Source organism: Strix aluco, chromosome 5 (assembly GCF_031877795.1).
Source record: "Strix aluco isolate bStrAlu1 chromosome 5, bStrAlu1.hap1, whole genome shotgun sequence".
NCBI classification, from domain to species: Eukaryota; Metazoa; Chordata; class Aves; order Strigiformes; family Strigidae; genus Strix; species Strix aluco.
In genome coordinates, this window is record NC_133935.1 from 29,451,872 (window position 1) to 29,470,582 (window position 18,711).

At 48.7% G+C, this 18,711-nt stretch overlaps 1 protein-coding gene and 1 long non-coding RNA gene across 2 annotated transcripts; one reads left to right on the forward strand and one right to left on the reverse strand.

Moving 5' to 3' along the window:
* Positions 1-10,813: 10,813 nt before the first annotated feature.
* On the forward strand, positions 10,814-17,268 carry HMOX1 (heme oxygenase 1). Its single transcript, XM_074826517.1, has 5 exons — positions 10,814-11,026; positions 11,346-11,466; positions 13,830-14,321; positions 14,929-15,037; positions 16,537-17,268. The coding sequence occupies exons 1-5, from the start codon at positions 10,995-10,997 to the stop codon at positions 16,671-16,673; spliced, it is 891 nt and encodes a 296-aa protein (XP_074682618.1). The 5' UTR covers positions 10,814-10,994; the 3' UTR covers positions 16,674-17,268.
* LOC141924271 (uncharacterized) lies at positions 10,860-16,509 on the reverse strand. The gene is made up of 3 exons (XR_012623515.1): positions 16,269-16,509; positions 11,668-11,720; positions 10,860-10,914 (listed from the first exon to the last, which is right to left on the reverse strand). It is a non-coding gene; the product is annotated as an uncharacterized LOC141924271 (long non-coding RNA).
* Positions 17,269-18,711: the final 1,443 nt, after the last annotated feature.

Below are 18,711 nucleotides of genomic sequence, written 5' to 3' on the forward strand. Positions count from 1 at the left end.
CAGCGCTGGCTCTGGTCTCTGCTGCCACTCCTGCAGCAAGCCCAGAGTCAAAGTCAGCTCCCTAGAGAGCACCTCCCTGCCACCCAAGCTAGAGCATGCAGAGCTTGTGCCAAAGGCTCTGTGCAGCCCACAGGAGGACACTCGAAGTCAAGGGACCATGAGCTCCAGGCCAGCACAGCATCCCCTCATGCTGCAGACCTGCAAGGGCAGGTCCCTCCTGTGAGACAGAACTCTGAGCTGAGACACGAGGGGCTGAGAGCCCCTGCAGCTTCCCTCCTCTGAGTCTCAACAGAAAAACAGAACAAGGAGGAAAGGCAAAAGGGTCAAATGCTGAGCTTCCCCTTCTGGAACACCTGCAGGAGAGGAAGCAAGAGCAGAGGCATGATGGAGCCCAGGATGGTGGGTTTTACAATTGTGGGGCCAGAAGGGCCTCCAGAGCAAGGGGTCTATGCCAAACCCTCTTGCCAGTGCCTGGACTCAGGCTGCCTGGCTGTGTTGGAAAGGGAGGGCTTCTGGTGCCCAGTCAGCAATTGCGAAGGACACCAGTCTGTCCACAAAGGTGATGTTTTGAACACAGGTTTGTGCCTCAGCGAGCGCTTAAAGCTTTCAGTGCCTCCAGCTTCCTCAGTGCATTGCCTGCAGCCTCCTCTGAAAGAGAAACAAAGCCATCCACAAATGTATACCCCAAGCATGGGGAGTTCAAGCTCCTCCTTGCTGCCCCTGGGATGCCCTGAGCCCACCTCGAGATAAGGACTCCTTCTTCACCCTCACCTTGTTTTCTTCCTCCCCAGGCAGCCGCCACAGGAGCTGGCAAAGCTGAGAGGGGACCGTCCCCAACTTGAGCGCAAGGGAATTGGCTCACCACTATTTTCATCACGAGGTGAACAGGTGGGAAGAGTTTTTGGTGGCTGCCAAGTGGGGTCAGTTTGAAGCAATGACCAACAGGTGAAAACTCAGAGTGCTGCTCGTGGCCCTCCGGGCGAGCCTGTCCCCTCCCCACCACACAGTCAGCTGTGGTCATGGTGCTCTTCACTGTGGGCCACCCAGCGCAGAGATTTATCCAACAGGAATGACGTATCTTTTTTCCAAGCAACTGAAAATATGAAGAATGGGGATGAGGGCATGTAATCTTTCAATGACCAAATTAATACTGTCATACTTGCTATAGATTATACCAGTAATAGCTTGAATAATTTTGCAAGGTTTCTTTGACAAGGAACTTGGAAAAAAAACCTGGCAGGTCTGCAAGGGATCATTTTAAGTAGAGACCAGGTGTTTTGCATGGGCAAAAACTGCTTTATGATTGTGAAAAAATAAAATGACACCACTGTAAAGAATTCCTTTAAATGCCTTTCCCTTTTTAAAAGTGCTTTCTAATGTTGCTATTTTAAACAGAAATAACATTGCCTGCTCGCTTCTGACCGCCAGATGGCTGTGGTCCCTCACACACTCGGCCTGAGCTCCACCAACTGTAGAGGACAACCTCTCCCTTCACTTCGACCTGCTTAGCCACTGTGCAACCACAGTGGTTTTCCTTATTCGAAGTATTACACTGCAACCACTAGCCCAGCACAGACTGACACAGCAACTCTCCAAGGCCCTGCATTCAGGCATTGAGACTGCACAGGGGCCAGGAAGGAGTGCTTGCACTGTATCTAAGCATCCATCTAACCACACTGGGAACAGGATCCTGACCTGGATGGATATTTTGCGTGACCCAGAACAGTTGTTTCTATGTAAACTGAAGAAAGGCATAACTTCCTTGTACTGGGTCAGAGTTGCTCAACATCTCTAAAAATGAAATATATGCTAAAAGTTAATGAGAATTTCCCCGATGTTTGAGTTCTGTGGTTCTTGGCATACCAGCATTGCATTCATAGAGGCAAAAAAAATACATGCTTCTCTTCTACCTACTACAACCTCCAAATAGTATATGAATCCTTTTTTTTTAAAGAGCAGTTAACAAAAAATACCTCCTGATTTCCTACAACATCGTCTCACAAATCAGCACAGAAGCGTCCCAGGCTAGTACACTGGGAAGGCCGTTCTCCATCCCACAGGACTTTCATGTTGCTCTGCCACGTCAAAACTTCCTCAAAGCTTATTTTGGATAACAAAATTCCCCCTTCCTTCACAAAATGAGGATAAAGCCACTTCCCCTTACCTTCAGATCACTGTTAGTGGTGCTGCTTAGGGCACATGGAGATGCTGGGAAGGGACTGTGATGGTTTAGCCCCTGCCGGGGTCTGAGACCACACGGCCGCTGCCCCTCCCCCACAAAGGGAGTGAAATACAAAGCCCCGGGGCTGAGATAAGGAGAGGTTTAATACAACAGAGCAACAGCAACAAAACAAACAATAACAATAACAATAACAGTAACAGTGATAACAATGAACAGATCAAAATATCTACCAATACAGCAGTGAGAGGACCAGATGTATAAAACCACGCGCCCCACGCTCCCGTGCCCGGATGTGACATCCGCATGGTATCTGAATAACCCGGCTAGAGCTCCCCCCCACTGCTGGGGAAACTTAACCCTATCCTGGCTAAACCAGGACAGGGACATACACCAAGGACCCAGTGGGCAGCAGAGAGGGAAAGGAAGGAAAACATTTCTGTAGGTAACTAATTTTTATCTGTATGGGGGCATAAGCAAATGGAAGCAAAAGAAGAGAGGAAGGAGACCAAAAAAAAAGGAAGGAGGATAGGAAAATGTGCAAACCCATGAGAGGAAAAGTAGGTGCCCCAATGCTTGGGATCAAGGATATGGAGGCGGCCAGTAGTCACTGGTGCAACACAAGGAGTTGTACTAGCAGCCAGTCTGGGTTTTTTTCTGTTTCTCCTGAAGATATTTCACAAACCACACAGACAGAGGTGACTTCTTGCATCAGGGTGATGCCAAGGTGGTTGGTATCCCTGAGATTTCTCTTTCGTTGACTTGCCTGCTCTCCCCTGGCTTTTAGGGCACCCAGAGCATCCTGCACAGCACCTGGCAGCTCCTCCGGATGTTGAGTGTACAAGCGTCCTTGTTGCTTTGTGTCAGTGTTGGAAGTGTGGGAAAAGCAAAACAGTGAAAAATCTGCAAAACACACATTTCCTTAACACATGGTGCCCAGAACAAACACAGGACAGGATGGAGATCCAGTGATTTGTGTTGCCATGGCACCAAGGAGGAATGCAAAATGAGGTGGAGGCCATACAGTCCCATTCTTCCACTCTTCTCAAGGAACATTTGACATGACTATGCAGATTTATCTCCTGCTCTTCCCCTTCTCTCAAGGACTGTTTTGCAGTACTCTGCGGACCTTGTCTCTCACTCTTCCTCTTTTCCCACAAAAACAGTGCATACCTTGCACCAAGGAATGTGCTGTCGTTACTCAAGAAACAATGACTTGACCACAGTTCCACCCACTGACACATACATACTTAGATAAATAGTACCCCGAGTTTGTATCTAACTCGGAGTGACAATAATCCAATACCAAATCGGAGGGACAGATCAATGGGTTTGTGCTCCTCCCCCGCCCCAGAAGGGACGCCTTTTGGTAAGATTTGGGCCCTTGCCTATGCTGAGTGATTACCTGGGAATTAAGTGTGTGTGATTGCAATCAGTTTTTTGTGTGTAGTGCTATATAGCCAGGCTGCAGTTTGTGCATTTATCATAGGCAATCTCAAAGAATCTGTAGATGTTGCATAAGAATAAACCGTACTATTCGTGAACCTGACTGCTTCTCTTGAATGCAACCGGACCTACAGCATACAGGCTGTTCGTGCATCTGGTGTCAGGCCTATAGTTACGGCCATAATTGGCATACCTATGAAGAGATAAGTCTAGCTGTCCCTAGCCCCTCTAACCTCTGAGGACCGGCTAGAACGCAAGGGGATTCATCTCTTACCAAATTAATTTGCTACTTTAAATGCAACAGTCAGTAACTGGTGAAACCTGAGCAAGGGAATGGGGACTCAGGAGCGCAGGCTCACAAGCAAAAGCTTCCTCTTCCCTATCTGCCATCATCCTTGCAAAATCTTCTCTGTGTGAAGTACACAGGAACTGCAGCGGGCTTGGACTGCACAAGTGGGCAGATTCACTTCCCCTTCCCAGCAGGGTCACCAGTGGTCAGAAGGATAGAGATGGGTGAGGGGTGACAGGATCGCTCCGCATGAGCAGGAGAAGTTTGCTGCAGCGCTGCATCCAACAGCGTTTCTGTGGGGCTGGACCTTGGTCCTTACCAAGACCCTCTGGCCAGGGCGCACAGGGGTGTTTCACTCTGTAACAGCAAGGCTGGGGGCTCAACCCTGGTGAGGAGACCCCTGGGGAGACAGGCTCTGCAGCAGGGCTTTTCTCAGAGGGGATCAGTAATTCCCTCCTGGCACAGAAAAGCAGAATGTGCCAGTCTCCAGGCGCTGTGTTTTCCTGGCCAATCTCAGCAGAAAGCATGGATCAGGCACAAGGTGAATTTGATAGTGGGGTGAGGCAAGGACACGGCTTTCATGCAGCTTTAGGGGAGGTTCTTTCAACAGCATAGAGCAGCAGGAAAATCTGTGTTTAGAAAAATTGCTGTGAGGCACTTCAGTGGTATTTTTAGCTCCTTGACCAAAATAAAAGGCCTTAAATACCAGACCAGTCTCAGTGGGAGATAATCGGTGCCAATTTCTTTGAGTGCCTTTGCACAATTTCAGTCCAAATAGGAAAAAAAAAAAAAAAAGAAAAAAAGCAAGGGTATGGGTGCTGCCAGCAGTGCCTCTCTGCCTGTCCCTGCTGCCTCCAGACAGCAACATGTTTTGTGCAGCGAGTCACACCATCAATCACCATCAATCAGCAGAGCGACAAGAGGGTGGCTTACCCCATTCCAAGCACCTTTAGTCCCTCTTGCCTCTGCCAGACCACACCTGGCAGCTGAACACTCCAATTCAAATCCCATGTTGCCCAGATGCTCTTGTTAATGAGTATTTAGCTTAAGACCCGCAGCCACAGCCCCGAGGTCCTGCTGTGCTAGCACTGAGCATGGAAAGGGGGTCTTTGCCACACAGAGCCGACAGCCCCAGCTCCCCAGTGCCTGGGATGCCAGGGAAGGCCTTCCCAAAAAGGGGGATGTTCTTGCTCTTTTACACTAGCAGCTGCAGTCCATAAGGACCGTGGTGCACAGGGCTCTCCAATGCTGAGCCCACTCTGCCCCTAAATGAAGGGTTCTGAAGAAGTATCTGACCTTGCTAACCGTTCTTTGGCTTATTTCTTCTTGTTAGCCTGTAGCTGTCACCCCTTCAAAACAGACAGCAGCTTGGTGGGGTAAATACATTCTTGCCTGCCTGTCCTGGAGCAATCTTTGGTAATGAGTGAAGAAAAAAGGGAGGGGTAAGGGGGGAACACAGGCTATGGCACAGACACCCTGTGTGGCCCTGGGTAAGCCACTTAAATTTGGCATGCTCCACATGCCAGCCTCTAAAATAAACTCATTCCCATACCCCATGGGAAACCCAGATCTCCTGGGTTTGGTGTTTTCCACCAGCACAGGTGGAGCCCGGTGCCCATGCAGCGCCCCAGAGAGTAGTGTTCCCATGCCTCGATTCCCCCCAAGAGGAGCAGGGACTGTCCCGGTCCCAGGACAGATGGCCACAGGGTCCTCTGTGTCCCTGGGTCAGCGAGGTGTGCAACTTTCCCAACCTGGGACACTAGCTTTTCCCACCTTTCCCAGCCCACCCAGTGCATCTGCAGAGGGCTGGGAAGCACAGCTGGAGGGGGGGATTTTTGCAGCTGCCAGTGATGCCGCATGTCCCCCTAGGACTTCCCACTCTTGTGTGAGCCCTAAAATCTCGCAGCCTGCCTCCTGCTAATGCTGACTCACCCTTTCCCCAGCATGGGCGTCCTGCTGAGTCAAGGTCAAGCCGGCCGCCCCATATTGCTGAGTAAAGGTTTCAGGCTGTGGCGGAGGGGCTCTTTTGCTGAGTCACGGTGGAGCAGGGTCCACGTGAGGCTGTTTATTACTGGATGGTTTCCTGCTCACCGCCCTGAGATTGCAGCTGCTGCTCTTGGCCCTGGTCCAGCTTCTCAGGACAATCAGAGAAATCTCCAGAAACAGCCCCAGCTGCCCACAGCCCATTGGCTGCACAGCCCCGCGCAGGAGGAGGACTCATCTCCCATACCCCAGGGGCATGGAACCACACAGGGGTGGTTTGGAAAACTTGCGCGGAGGTGTCTGAGTCTCACTGTTTGTAAAACTTGGTTTCCAGCTCCATCTCCTCCCCTCTTCTGGGAAAGGGGTGTGACCTGTGGCACAAGGTCCTCCTTGCTGCATATGTGTGACTTTCAAATACAGATTTTCAGAGTTTGACCTGTTTTGCAGTCAGGGCACACTTTGTTTTACACAGTTGTAGCACTGAAACAAAGGAGGCGGCACGGACTGAAACATTTACAGAAATGCGATTTTTGTTTGCTAACTCTGCCCTACTCCCTTCCACACCTCCATTTTGCTCCCAAAGAAAATCCCCAGCAGGGCACACGGTTGATCCCCACCAACACCAAGACTCTAAGGAGCATAGTGGGCTTTATGCATTCTTCTTCAAAATTTCAGCCCAGTGTACCCGTAACCTGAAGACCTCCTTCACACTTAGGTCGCTGCCTGACCCTGGGTCTCTGGTCACAAAGCAGGCACATGCCTTGCAAGGTGTTTGCTCTGTTCTCCCTCCTCCTCCTTGCTCTGTTCCAGCCAGCCCAGAGCTCTCTCCTTGCTTGTAGCCATGTACTGGAGACATCCATGCGTCACAGCACGCATATATGCATACATCTATAAAAATACATACTGTAATCTGCATGTCCTATTTTTGTCATGCTGGTTCATTTATGTTTAAGAAATCTGCCTGCACCTTCATCTCCCACCACATCAGTCTCTGGGGTTCTAGTGTGGGGGGTTTGCCTAGCACAGCCATGTCCATCTAGAGGACCCTCCCAAAGGCACCAACAGTGCCAGGCTGGAGGACAGCTGCAGGGCCTGCACTCCGCATGGGGATTTCCAGTGCATTGCACTCCTGACCTCCCCCTTTTCCACCTGTATCGTTGATCTAGACTTGGAGTGTTCAATGCTGACTTCAGCGAGCACAGTCAGTTCTGCCAGGGCCGGGCTGGGCTGGGCAATCTCCCTTTGGTAAACACAGATTAACCCACAGAGTACCCCTGAGTACTCCAGCACTAACTCCCTTCTTCAGTGAGTCATTTTAAGTTGCGGTTATTGCAACTTCTTTTTTATTTTTTTCCCCTGTCATTACACAGCAAGTCCTGATCACTGAGTCAGCTTTCTGGGTACAAATCAGGAGGCTGTGTTTTGCTGTGTCACGGTCCCAGAGAACCCATTAACCCCTCTGAGCCAACAAATGCTAGTTTTCATTGGGTGATGCCTTCCCCGACAAGACGAGCCAAGCTGAGGCGCTGGGAGCTGCCTGCTGGAGCCCAGCGTGGAACAGTTCAGGAGTGCTGACTTGGCACTCCATGACTGCCAGTGTAACTAGACATTTCTGACCATAAATCTGTTGTCAGAACAGGCTATTAAGTGTATAAAGAGAAAAACTCCGACTTCCATATCCCTGATGAAAACACTGACCCCTCAATAACTTTCCATTGTTGTTAACCATTCATCTACACCATCTCTTAATGAAGCATTTTCTCAGGGGCTAGGCTGTGCAGACTGAGGCTTTTAAGCCCAGCAGGAACTTTTGCAAATATCTTGCCTGAGGCTACTTGATTCATCCTTGCTAGAAATCTCCTGGGCAGTTTCACTGGTGCCCATGCACATCACCCTCACAGCAAGTAGCTCTGGCACCACCCAGCCACTGCTCACTGGAAGAGTAGGAGATGACAGGACTTCTGGCAGGCACAGTGGAGACTACAGGTCTGACACTTCAATGAGGTCCAAGAAAAATCTCCTAGTGATCTGGATGCAGGCTGGCCTCAGCTTGCCAGTGGCCCACTATGCCCAGAATGAGTTGCTCTGGGGGCCAGTTTGTTCCTTCTGCTAAAAGCACACACCTCCTTCCCCATGCATCACTCTCAAGTGTCGCCTTCCCAAGTTCTCTTCTGGGAAGAGATGGTCCTTCACAGACCTCTGCCAGCACATTGGCACACTCAATGTCATTAGCATCCCCGCACCACATAGCAACAGCCCAGCAGAAGCAATACAAGTCCTCACTGCAGAGCACTGAATGGGGCCAGAAATGCCCCAGACCAGTAACTGCAAAAATGATGACACCCACTTCCCACTTTCAGTTCTCGTTCCATCTTGCTGCAGGGCATTTGGACCTTTCTGGAGAGCTGGGCAGTCTCACAGCTGCTGCATCCCAAGTAACCCAGATCTGCTTGAGACAGCATAAATCAGTTATGGGGCACAGCTTGCTTGCTTGCACCTATGGAAAAGCTCACAGCAGAGGTGAGCTGCAGTAGGGACCTTATCTCCTGTCACCAGCCCAGGAGAAGGTAAAGGCCCAAGATCCAGAAGGAGGTATATTGGCTCTGTGTCCTGGGGCAGTGTGGTTATGAGCCAGGACTTCTTCCTGGGAAGAAGTATCCTACCTGGAATGGCCATGACATGACTAGACACCCTCTCTCTCTTACGTGCAGTCTCACATCCACATCTACCACAACCCTGGATGAAAAGGAAGGAGGAGGACCTCTTGGATACATCCTTTATAGTGCCTCCAAGCATGCAGCCTCTTGGAAGAAGCCAGGCAGGCAGGGGACAAAAGCACTGACCTGAAAGCAACCAGAAAGTCCTTGGGAAGGAAGTGGATGCATTAGCAGAGCTGCAGAACTAAGGTGAAAGGAGGGGCAGGGCTTGAGTGTTGGATTTTTTTCATATTATTTTATACAATGAATAATATTATTCATTTTCATATTCTCATATAGTTCCTACATCCCTCCACCAGTACTACAGGTTCAGTCTGTGCTCCAGCTTCCTGTGTCAGAATAGGACTCATTGAAAAGGACAGAAAATGTGAGATTTAAGGAGCGATGCCAGAGAGAAATGCTCATTTTGGGGCCATCCCTGGGGCAAAATGTTTTCAGGAGGGACTGGCCATGCAGCCCTATGCTCTCATTGACTCCGCACCACAGCCCTCTCTCAGGGGATGTTTGGGGCTTTGTCACACTTGATTCAAAGACTCAGACATCCTGATACATTTATTTTGCCATACAGAAAAACAAGCAAGGCAGCTGCAAGTTATCTGCAATGGCATGGGGTAAGAGTGGAACATGACAGCTTTTGCTAACAGGCACTGTTGCTTTAAAAGACAAAGGCAAGACAGGAAAAGTCTGGGCTGAGTCAGGGCAGAATCGCTGAGTAATCCTTCCTGAGCACTGCACCGCAGGCCAGATGTCTTCCCAAGTTGAAAAACAAGCGCAGAAACATATTTCTGTCAGGACGGCTTTTTAACCTACAGCACCAAACCCAGCTGTGGCCAGGTATGGGTGCAGTGACAGGAAGACATGTGAGGCACGCAGCTTGGACGGCAGCACCCATCAGCAAAGCCCCAGAGTGGACTCACTAGAGGGGACAGACAGACAGAAGATGCCACAGTTCTCCCCCCTCCTCCCCAGGCACTGCCTCCCTACCTACCTCCCTGCACACGACTGCAGCACAGGGCTTTCTCACCCCCACAGCAGCGGGGGAATGGTGGCTTTAAGTGCTCTGCTCTTTGGGTTGAGCACAAAATGTGTCCTTTTGCCAAAGCACAGCTGACCGATGCATCGTCCATCCTGGCTAGCTCTGCTTCCAGTACAGCTACAGTTGGAAGAGAAGGGCCTGCTTTATCGGTTCGCTGCCTCATTGACCACTTCACCAGCTATAACAGCAGAGCAGCCAGCTACTGGCAGAAGCACATTGTCCAACTCTCCTTTCCCAAATCAGATAAATTATTTGCCTTTGAAAATCTCTGCAGACTTCCTCAGTTTCCCCCAAGTCTTGTATCACATCTTTTCAGCCCACAAGCTTCCCAGCTTTCTCGGCATCTAGGAGATGGAGTGCTATTCTCCTGAATTGCCCTGCACACAGCTGTGCACACAGTAGAGGCCAGTTGCCACACAATCAGTATTTTTTCCATGCACAAGGGAGTGTGGAAATGATTTCTCTGTGCTTCAATGCAGGCACACCTGTGCTGGCTCAATGCAAAGAGACAGGGTTTAGTCCCCAGTGCCCAGCACTGTGCAAGGGCAGTTCCAGCGTTTGGAGACCAGTGCTGGTGCATGTATGTGCCACAGCACCCAGATTACCCTGGGTGCCCATGACTGGTACACAGCCCAGGGTCCCTGGCTGTACTCCCTGCCATGAAGGGTGTATGCTCCTAATCTGTAGTGCTGAGCTCCCCATCCCGTGGCCCACAAGTACCTCATTGCCTGAAAGACTCTCTGAAGATGTGCACAGTTGTGGGAAATAAGATGTTTATATCTGAGTCGTGCTAGAGCAGATGGGAGTGGGGGCTGTATTAGCTCCCCAGGCAGGGTGCAGCCGGGACACAGGCTGGGGTGTAGGGAGAGGAGGCTGCCCACCCTGCCCCCGGCACTAGACCTGTAAATCCACCCCTCCTTGCCCAACCCCACCGTCCACAGAACAATTAGCACCCCTTGCAGCACCGGGGCTCTGCCTGCTATGGGCACTGCGCTGAGCAGGTTACGGAGCCAGGCACTCTTGAAGAGAAGTTGCTGGACATCCTCTCATTTGTGCTTAGTTATCAAGACACATCAGGTGACTTCCTTCTGGTCCCTCGGGGCTGCAGGCAAGCCAAGGGTGACTGCCACGCTGGAAAGGGAAGTGCAGTTGCGTTGCAAGAAGTTTGTGCTCACACTGAGGTCAGCGGTTCGGCTGTTCACGTGGCCTGGCGGTATAAAGCAGGATGCGGGAGCCAGGCTGCCCAGCTCCGAGCTTCACTGTCCTGGGCGCAGAAAGGAAGGAGGGAAGCACGAGCAACAAAAACCAACAAGGAAGGGGAGGAGTGAAACGACGTGGAGAAACATGCAACCGTCCAAGACACACAGCTCTGAGAGGTGAGAGTGGGACAGGAATGAGAGGGAAACTTTTTGCCAGAAGAGTGTTGTGTTTCTCCCCCTGCTTTCAAGCATGCTGTTCCAGTTTCTGCTCTGCAGGGAACGGCATGCTCCTGCTTTCGCCTCTAGATGGAATCTGGCAGTCTTCCTCGCTCAGGACAGCGTTGGGGTGCTGGTGCTCCCCAGTTCCCACCCATGGCTCTCGGGAATGCTTTGCCCCTTTTCCTGCCATCCCAGGCTCCCCTTTTTTTTCTAGAGAGCTAAGATCCATTTTGCCAGAGAGCAACAGCACTGACATTGTTCTGTTGCTCTTTCCCAGCATGTCCAAGGACCTGTCAGAACTGATGAAGGAAGCTACGAAGGAGGTGCATGAGCAGGCAGAGAACACACCATTCATGATGAATTTCCAGAAGGGGCAGGTGTCACTCCACGAGTTTAAGGTACTTTGTAGCAGCATTGCTTGGGGATGGGATTTCCTTGCCAGGAAATACACTGTTAGATCAGACAGGCTGTGCAGGGACTAAAGGAGGGAGGATGGGGATGGCACAAGGAAGGAGGTTATTTGCATTACAGCTGTCTGGTATCAGCATTTCCTGTGCAAAACATGCTCTTCATCAAACTCCGGCACCCTAAGAGCTTACCAGCTCCTCTTGCAGGTGGAGCAGGACTCTGCATATCAGGATGGGCAGCCAAACTGACACAGGATAAAAAGATGAAGAAGTTGATGAGATTAATGCAGTTGCTTTCCTCTTTTTTCATAAATGCCTGCATGTTATCTATTGGCAGTGATAGTTAATGGAGATACGACTATGTGCAGATACCTGAGTGGCTGAAATGTCAAAAAGAGGGAGAACACTAAATCTACAACACTCTTAGCAGCTACAGCTAGAAATAATGATGGAATGGTGAGGAAGTGAGGATGTGGGATCATCTCTGGCACTGAACTTTGCAGTGTTTCAGTTGTCACTTGGGTTATACCAGAGCTGAGATTGTGAACAATAATAACTAAAAGGCAGACTGAATTTGAGCAAGCCATGTCAGCCGCTAACAGGCAGGAGCCTGTTTCTTTTCTTAAGATAAAAAAGAAACATTTGCATCTACTAGTCTGCACCTAACCTGGCTAGATAAGTGATTCCTGGGATCTGAGCCACATAACAAAGCATGAACAAAAACAAAGCACACACCTGGGCCAGAAATTCCTGGGAGGCTATAGGATGTGACACATGGTCTTGCAAATAACAGCTAGTGATTCAACCTGTGGTTTAATTATTTTGTTGTTGAATTGCTCCTTGGCAAATAAATACACAAGAGTAGGAAAAAGACTACTTATTTCTGACAGGTTGCATTCAGGGTACTTAGTCAAGCATAAATTTAGTCTCAGGTGCTGAGAACTGGGGTATTGATTAGGCAGTGAACTTTGAGACAGGCTGGCAATAACACAGAAAGTCAGGCCTTCAGGAATACAGCTCAGTTTCTTCAAAGATATTAACATACTGTCAGGGGGAGAGAGATGTGACGCGGGTTTTAAGAAGTCACGACAGTTTTCAGAAGTCATGTTTCCCATTAAACCACTACCTGCCTCTGAAACAACCAGTCAAGTTATATTTTCTTAAGTTGTTAGGCAATGTTCCCATATTTTGTTTCTTTTCCAGTAAGCTTGATAACAGGTTCTGGTTAAAAACCTCTATTTTTGTTTAATCTCTCGGCAAACCTATATACTGCTCTGACACGTGACTCCAGAATCTGAATATTTGTTTCCACAACGAAGCCACTGCTTGTGTGCTTATCAAAGGTCTATTTGCTGGCACAGTGGGGAAAAGTTGAAACAGTAATTCTTTTACTGCTAAATTGATTGCTTTGTGGGAGAGTAAACTGCTTTCTCTTCTGTCATCAGCATAATCCCCCCTCCCCAAACCTGACTCACCTGTACTGCAATACCTTCATGTTTTACCCTTTGCTGTTGATAAGGGGTTCCAGTGTAAGGAAGGGGTGGTGTAGGTGTAAATATGAATACAGCCTCTGAGAACAGAATGCCCGCAGAAGGAAAGAACACAGTTAGATTGTCTTACACCACGTGGAAAAGTTGGCAGATAGAAGAAAGTATCGTGTAAGCTGGGAAAAACAATAACAATGGTTTCAAAATAGAGAGGAGAACACACAGCCTCACAGCGCTCCTTCACAAAGGCGTCTTTCAGAGGGAGCCCCCTTTTATCTTGTCTCCTTGGGGCAACCAAGGAGGCAACTCCACTTGCAAGTCTGAGTGAGGAGAGCGGTGCTGCCTCAGTTGCCAGGATGGTGGGATGCCAACAGGATGAATATCATGAAAAATAAACAGGGTGTGTCATTCTCTCACAAGGCCCCACAAAGGCAAACCACATCTTGAAGCATTCAGATTTGAACAATGCACCAGAAAATATAACTTTGGGAATACCCTCTCTGTTGACTGAGGGAATGAGAATATACCAGGCATGATTCAATAGGGCTCCATTTTCCGTTACATCAAACTGCAAGACCTTTAACTTGAAGGTGAAGGCAGCAGCTTTTAAGGGCAGGTAAGACCAATATCTGCTGGAAAGGGCTTAGGTCTTACCTGATGCTGCCTCAAGCAGAAGGGGAAGGGCTAAACGGTGTCTCACTGCACCCTGAAACTCTGTTTTCTGTATGGGAAAGCTGTAACATCACAGATGTGCATGACTCATACTGGGTGTGCCCATGAGTAACTTTTTCTGATAGCAGGATTTCTCCCCAAAACCTGAAGAACAGACAGATGCACCTGTAGCTCATCCTCTTCCTTCTCTTTCAGCTGGTTGCTGCATCCTTGTACTTCATCTATTCTGCTCTGGAGGAAGAGAGTGAACGTAACAAGGACAACCCAGTTTATGCCCCTGTGTATTTTCCGGCGGAGCTGCACCGGAAAGCTGCCCTGGAGCAAGACTTGGAGTACTTCTATGGCAGGAACTGGAAGGAAGAGATCGCATGTCCTCAGGCTACTCAAAAATATGTTGAGAGGCTCCACTACGTAGGCAAGAGCCAGCCAGAGCTCCTGGTGGCCCATGCCTACACGCGATATTTGGGAGACCTGTCTGGGGGGCAGGTGCTGAAGAAAATTGCCCAAAAGGCCCTCCAGCTGCCCAGCACTGGAGAAGGGTTGGCTTTCTTCACCTTCGATGGAGTCTCCAACGCCACCAAGTTTAAGCAGCTCTATCGCTCCCGCATGAACGCCCTTGAGATGGATCTTGCCACTAAGAAAAGAGTCTTGGAGGAGGCCAAGAAAGCATTCCTGCTAAATATACAGGTGAGTAACAGCCAGCCAGCCCTGCCTGCCCACACCCTCTCTGAAACCAGATAATAGCTACACAGGAAAGGCAAAGCCGGTATTTCTGCTGTGGAGGCTATGGGAAGTTGTGGATTAGGACAAGCTAGTCAGAGTTAGGTGGCTACACTTGTCCAACCTGGAAGCCTATTAAAAGGCTGGTCTCTGAAAAGCTCTTCTCCCTCCCCTAGGGTTTAAATTCAGTCTCTTCCGTGTGCTAGTGTTCAGATATGAATGAGACCTTATACCAGGAGTGAGGATCACCACCTATCTGTCCTATCTCTATAGTACAGCTCCACAGGTCCTCTGTGGATGCTGACTAGATGCATGTGTACCTTGCTTTCCTTCCCATCAGAAGATGGGCAATAGCCTCCTCCTGAGCTGGAAGCTTCAGGGAGAACCTGAAAAGTGAACAAGGAGTTTGAAAGACATGCTCTTGACCCCACAGGCAAATTATGTTCTGTGCAAAATGTGCCAGGAGACTTGAACTGAATGCTTGTGTCTTCCTCTAGCTGTTAACATGCCTGGGGCAGGGGGTCCAGTGAAAGAAGAGGAGGCCACATAATAAGACAGTCTTCCCTCTTCTCAGGTGTTTGAGGCGCTGCAGGAGTTGGTGTCTAAGGGCCAGGAGAATGGTCACCCTGTGCAGCTGAAGGCAGAGCTTCGCACAAGAAACATTAATAAATCATATGAGCATGGTAAGATACTTCTAAGGGCAGGTGTTTAACATTGTCCCTTGTGGTTTTGTTCTCCTCCCTTCCTCTGTTCTTGTTTGTAAAAGCCACTGAGAAATGGAGCATGAGGTGCTTGCCCTGTCTCTTCTCCAACCATCATCAGGCAGTGCAAGGAGAGGCACTGGTGTGTGCAAAGCTTCCTCCAGACATGAAAGAGCAAGGATGACACATGTGGGCTCTCCAGAAATAGTGTCAATGAGGGAGCTTTACAAGAAGAGACTCCCCTCTCCTCCTCTTAGGTTTTAAGAAGTGTAAGTTTCATTTGCCACATGAGTTTCAACCACAGGGAAAACTGGCCTTTAGTTCACAGAAGCAAAGGCCACAATTTTGGGCCCAGCAGATCAGCTGTGGTGCTGTGATGCTGACAGAAGGTTCTTCCAGACACACAGCCCTATCCAACGGCCTGTCCTTTCAGACTAAATCTCCCTCTGGTCATTTTCCTGCCTTCCAGAAGTATTTACTGAAAACTCTCCCGAAAGTGTGCTGGGTTTATAGTGAGCATTGTTCTAGATGGTGAAATGTAACCAGCTGGGAAGTGGGGCTGCCCATCAGTTTTGCAAAACTGAAGAAACTCCATTACTGGCCAGCACTGATCCTGAACTAGGCAAAGCCCAAGCAGCAGCTGCAAACAGAGCAATCCCTTTTCACAGAGTCAAGTTCGTGACTGAGTGAGGAGCAGGCTCAGATGTTTACAGAGGAGAGTGGTCTCCTTGATAACATGTGATTCAAATAAAAAGCCCTTATGACCTACTATTCTGAAACTAAAATGGAGATTTTTCAGTGCATACCGAAAAACCAGTTTTCCCATGGCAAAGAATGAAAAGTAAACTTTGCCTTGCACATTTCTAGCAATGAAGCTTAAAGCAACTTCTCTGCAAGGGCAGTAAAAGTTCTCTGTGAAACTTTGCTGCGCCTTTCCCAATACATTCATGAAAGTAGGTTTTTCAGAAAAGTTTGGTGCTGGATGAGGAATCCCATCCTGAAGTTGTACTGGGAAATTTATTTGTCTGGAGTGCTGAAGACTACCTGTTTAAGGTCATTAAATGCCTAACCAGTTGAATCAATGAGAAAAAGGAGACCTTTTAAAATTGTGGCTTAAGTATTTGGCTGTCTCCTGCACACATCAGGGGTCTGATGGAGCTGGGCAGTGCATTTCTAAGCCTGTAAGGAGACAAAGTTAGAGGCTGGTACTCACCTACAGGCAAAGGGGTTGTGAGCCTTTGTGATTCCCAGGTCAAGTCTGCTGCTTCCCTTCTTCACCTACCCCAGGAGAGCAGAACCAGCTGCTTCTGTTTCCCCCAGCCCAATTGGGCTCTGGGCTTCCTCCTTCTCCCCCTTGACAACTCCGGCAGGGTCTGCTCCGGCACTAGGAAGAGCAAGCATGGCATAGCGGCAGCTTCTTGCCTCAACCTCCTCTCACCTGTCTCTTTTTTTTTTTTTTTTTTCCTCCCTATTTGATCTAGGTCCAGCACATGGGAAAGAAAGCGAGAGGATAAACAGGAGACACACAGACATGATGCCTATCACTCCCCTGGTGCGGTGGATCCTGGCGCTCAGCTTCCTAGCCATGACAGTTGCTGTGGGCCTATTTGTCATGTGAAAGAGCAGGACCTTCACTTTCTCTTCGTGCCTTCCCTCACCCTGAACTAATCCACCTTCCCCATTCCTTGTGAGAGAAACTCCCCCCAACTGGTACTGTGATCTTGGCTCTGCCACTAACATTAGGAGACTTTTCTCCCCAGAAATCAGAGTGCTGTAAGGGGGTTCAGGCAAAGTCTCTCCTGTGCTTGGTGTGAGCTCTTCTCAGAGATTAACTTTATCACCAGAAACTAAGAGTAGAAAAGGCTAAAAACACTGGCCAAGAATTGTCGTTGCTTTACAGAGTGCCTGCAGAAATCCTACAGGATCAGAAATGCAGCTTTGACATCTGTCTCTCCTCAGAAATATGAAGCTCCCCGGAGCTCTGTTTGCTCAATGTTTTTATACTGCTAGATAATACTGTGATCACTTTCTCCATGGAGCCATATGGCTCCTGTGGGTTATAGACTGTTTTATATGACACTAGTAGGTCTTTGTTAATTCTTTTTCCAATCATTTTTGTTTTTTAAAAAGCAGAAGATGGTTGTTGAAGATACAGTGTCATTCTCTTGTATGGTTATATAATTTATACACATAATAAACTTCAATGTACAGTCTTCAGGCCTGGTGTTTCCTATTATTAAAGCCTTACCTGGGGAGAAAGGAGGTCTCTTTCTTCCTCTCAGTTTTATGTCTTTTGGAGCTGCTGCCTCCACAGACATGACAATAGACAAAAGTGGGAGCTATCATCAGAGCCAGACTCTGTTCCCACTCAGTGCTAACAATAACTTGTTACAAGCTGGGGCAGGTTTCTTCAGCTCCTACACGCTGGTCTCTATTTCTAGAAATGGCACAAAATTCTGTGAGTGTACGAAGTATTTTTAAGGGGTGGAAGCTATACATAAAAGCTCATTGCTATTCTAATAAAAGCAAAAGGTGACAGCACCCTTACCCGGTCAAAACCAGGACAGCCTTCCCTTACCACTACCAGCTAAGGGCTCTAGTACCAGCCTGCCTTTGTGAAACCTTCAGCATGAATCAGAAAAGCAAGTATGTTTTCACCACCCGGAAATGAAATGCACACTGGGTTTTGATCCTACAAGGCAGCTAAATGGGAGACATAAGTATGCAACTACATATACATATGCAACTCACATAGGTAACAAACCAACCCAGTTTACTCCCAGGACTCGGCACACACATGGCATTGCTAAAGACGCTCCAAACACACGGCACTGCTGGAGCAGCCCATGCACATAGCTTGCTTTCCTCCTCTTTTGCTGAGGCAGACATGGAGGTCTGGCTTTGTGGCCAGCCACTGTTATGGCCATAGGTCCTATGTGCTTCGGAGGGTCTTCTAACACAAGAGTCACTGCAGGAGAGGCTGCAGTTCAGGTATGGCACAGCAGGTACCAACAAGGCTGTTATCTCTCACCTCAGAGTCCTTTCCTCTCTATCAGAAAGCCTCTGTGATCAACCCATCTCCATGACGCTGCCTGTTCTGGCTGTGACCTTAATCCCAAAGACCCACTTTCCTACTGATCTGTTTTAATGACCAGCACTGACCTGCTCAAAAAGCAAGAACCAGAAGGTAGGTCCTGCTGAGAATAAGCAGCGGGAAAGAGGGGCTGTCATTATTCTTAGGCTCTTATCTACCCTGTATCTCTTCCAAAATCCCCTTTACTACTTCTCTATTTGGACCCATTTGCCAACCCCTGGTAGCAAAACCAGTTAATTTTTAAAGAAGATAGTCAGATGTTTGAAAAGCAGGGATATGAAGCTTGACAGCTATTCAAATACAAGAACTTATTCATTCAAGTTTATATTAAGTTCTACCTATTCAGTCCCTCTAACCCACCCCAACTAAATCATTATGTTCATTCAGCCACACTGAATAACTAAACATCCCAAACATGCAAATAAATGCCCATGAGCTCAAAAATGCACTCTACCACACTTAACCCCTCTCCACTGCTTGAAGAGATTATAACTGTGACCTCAAAGTTAGGGAATCTGGATTCAGACTGACATCATCCCCTCCATGCTCATGGCAGAAGTAT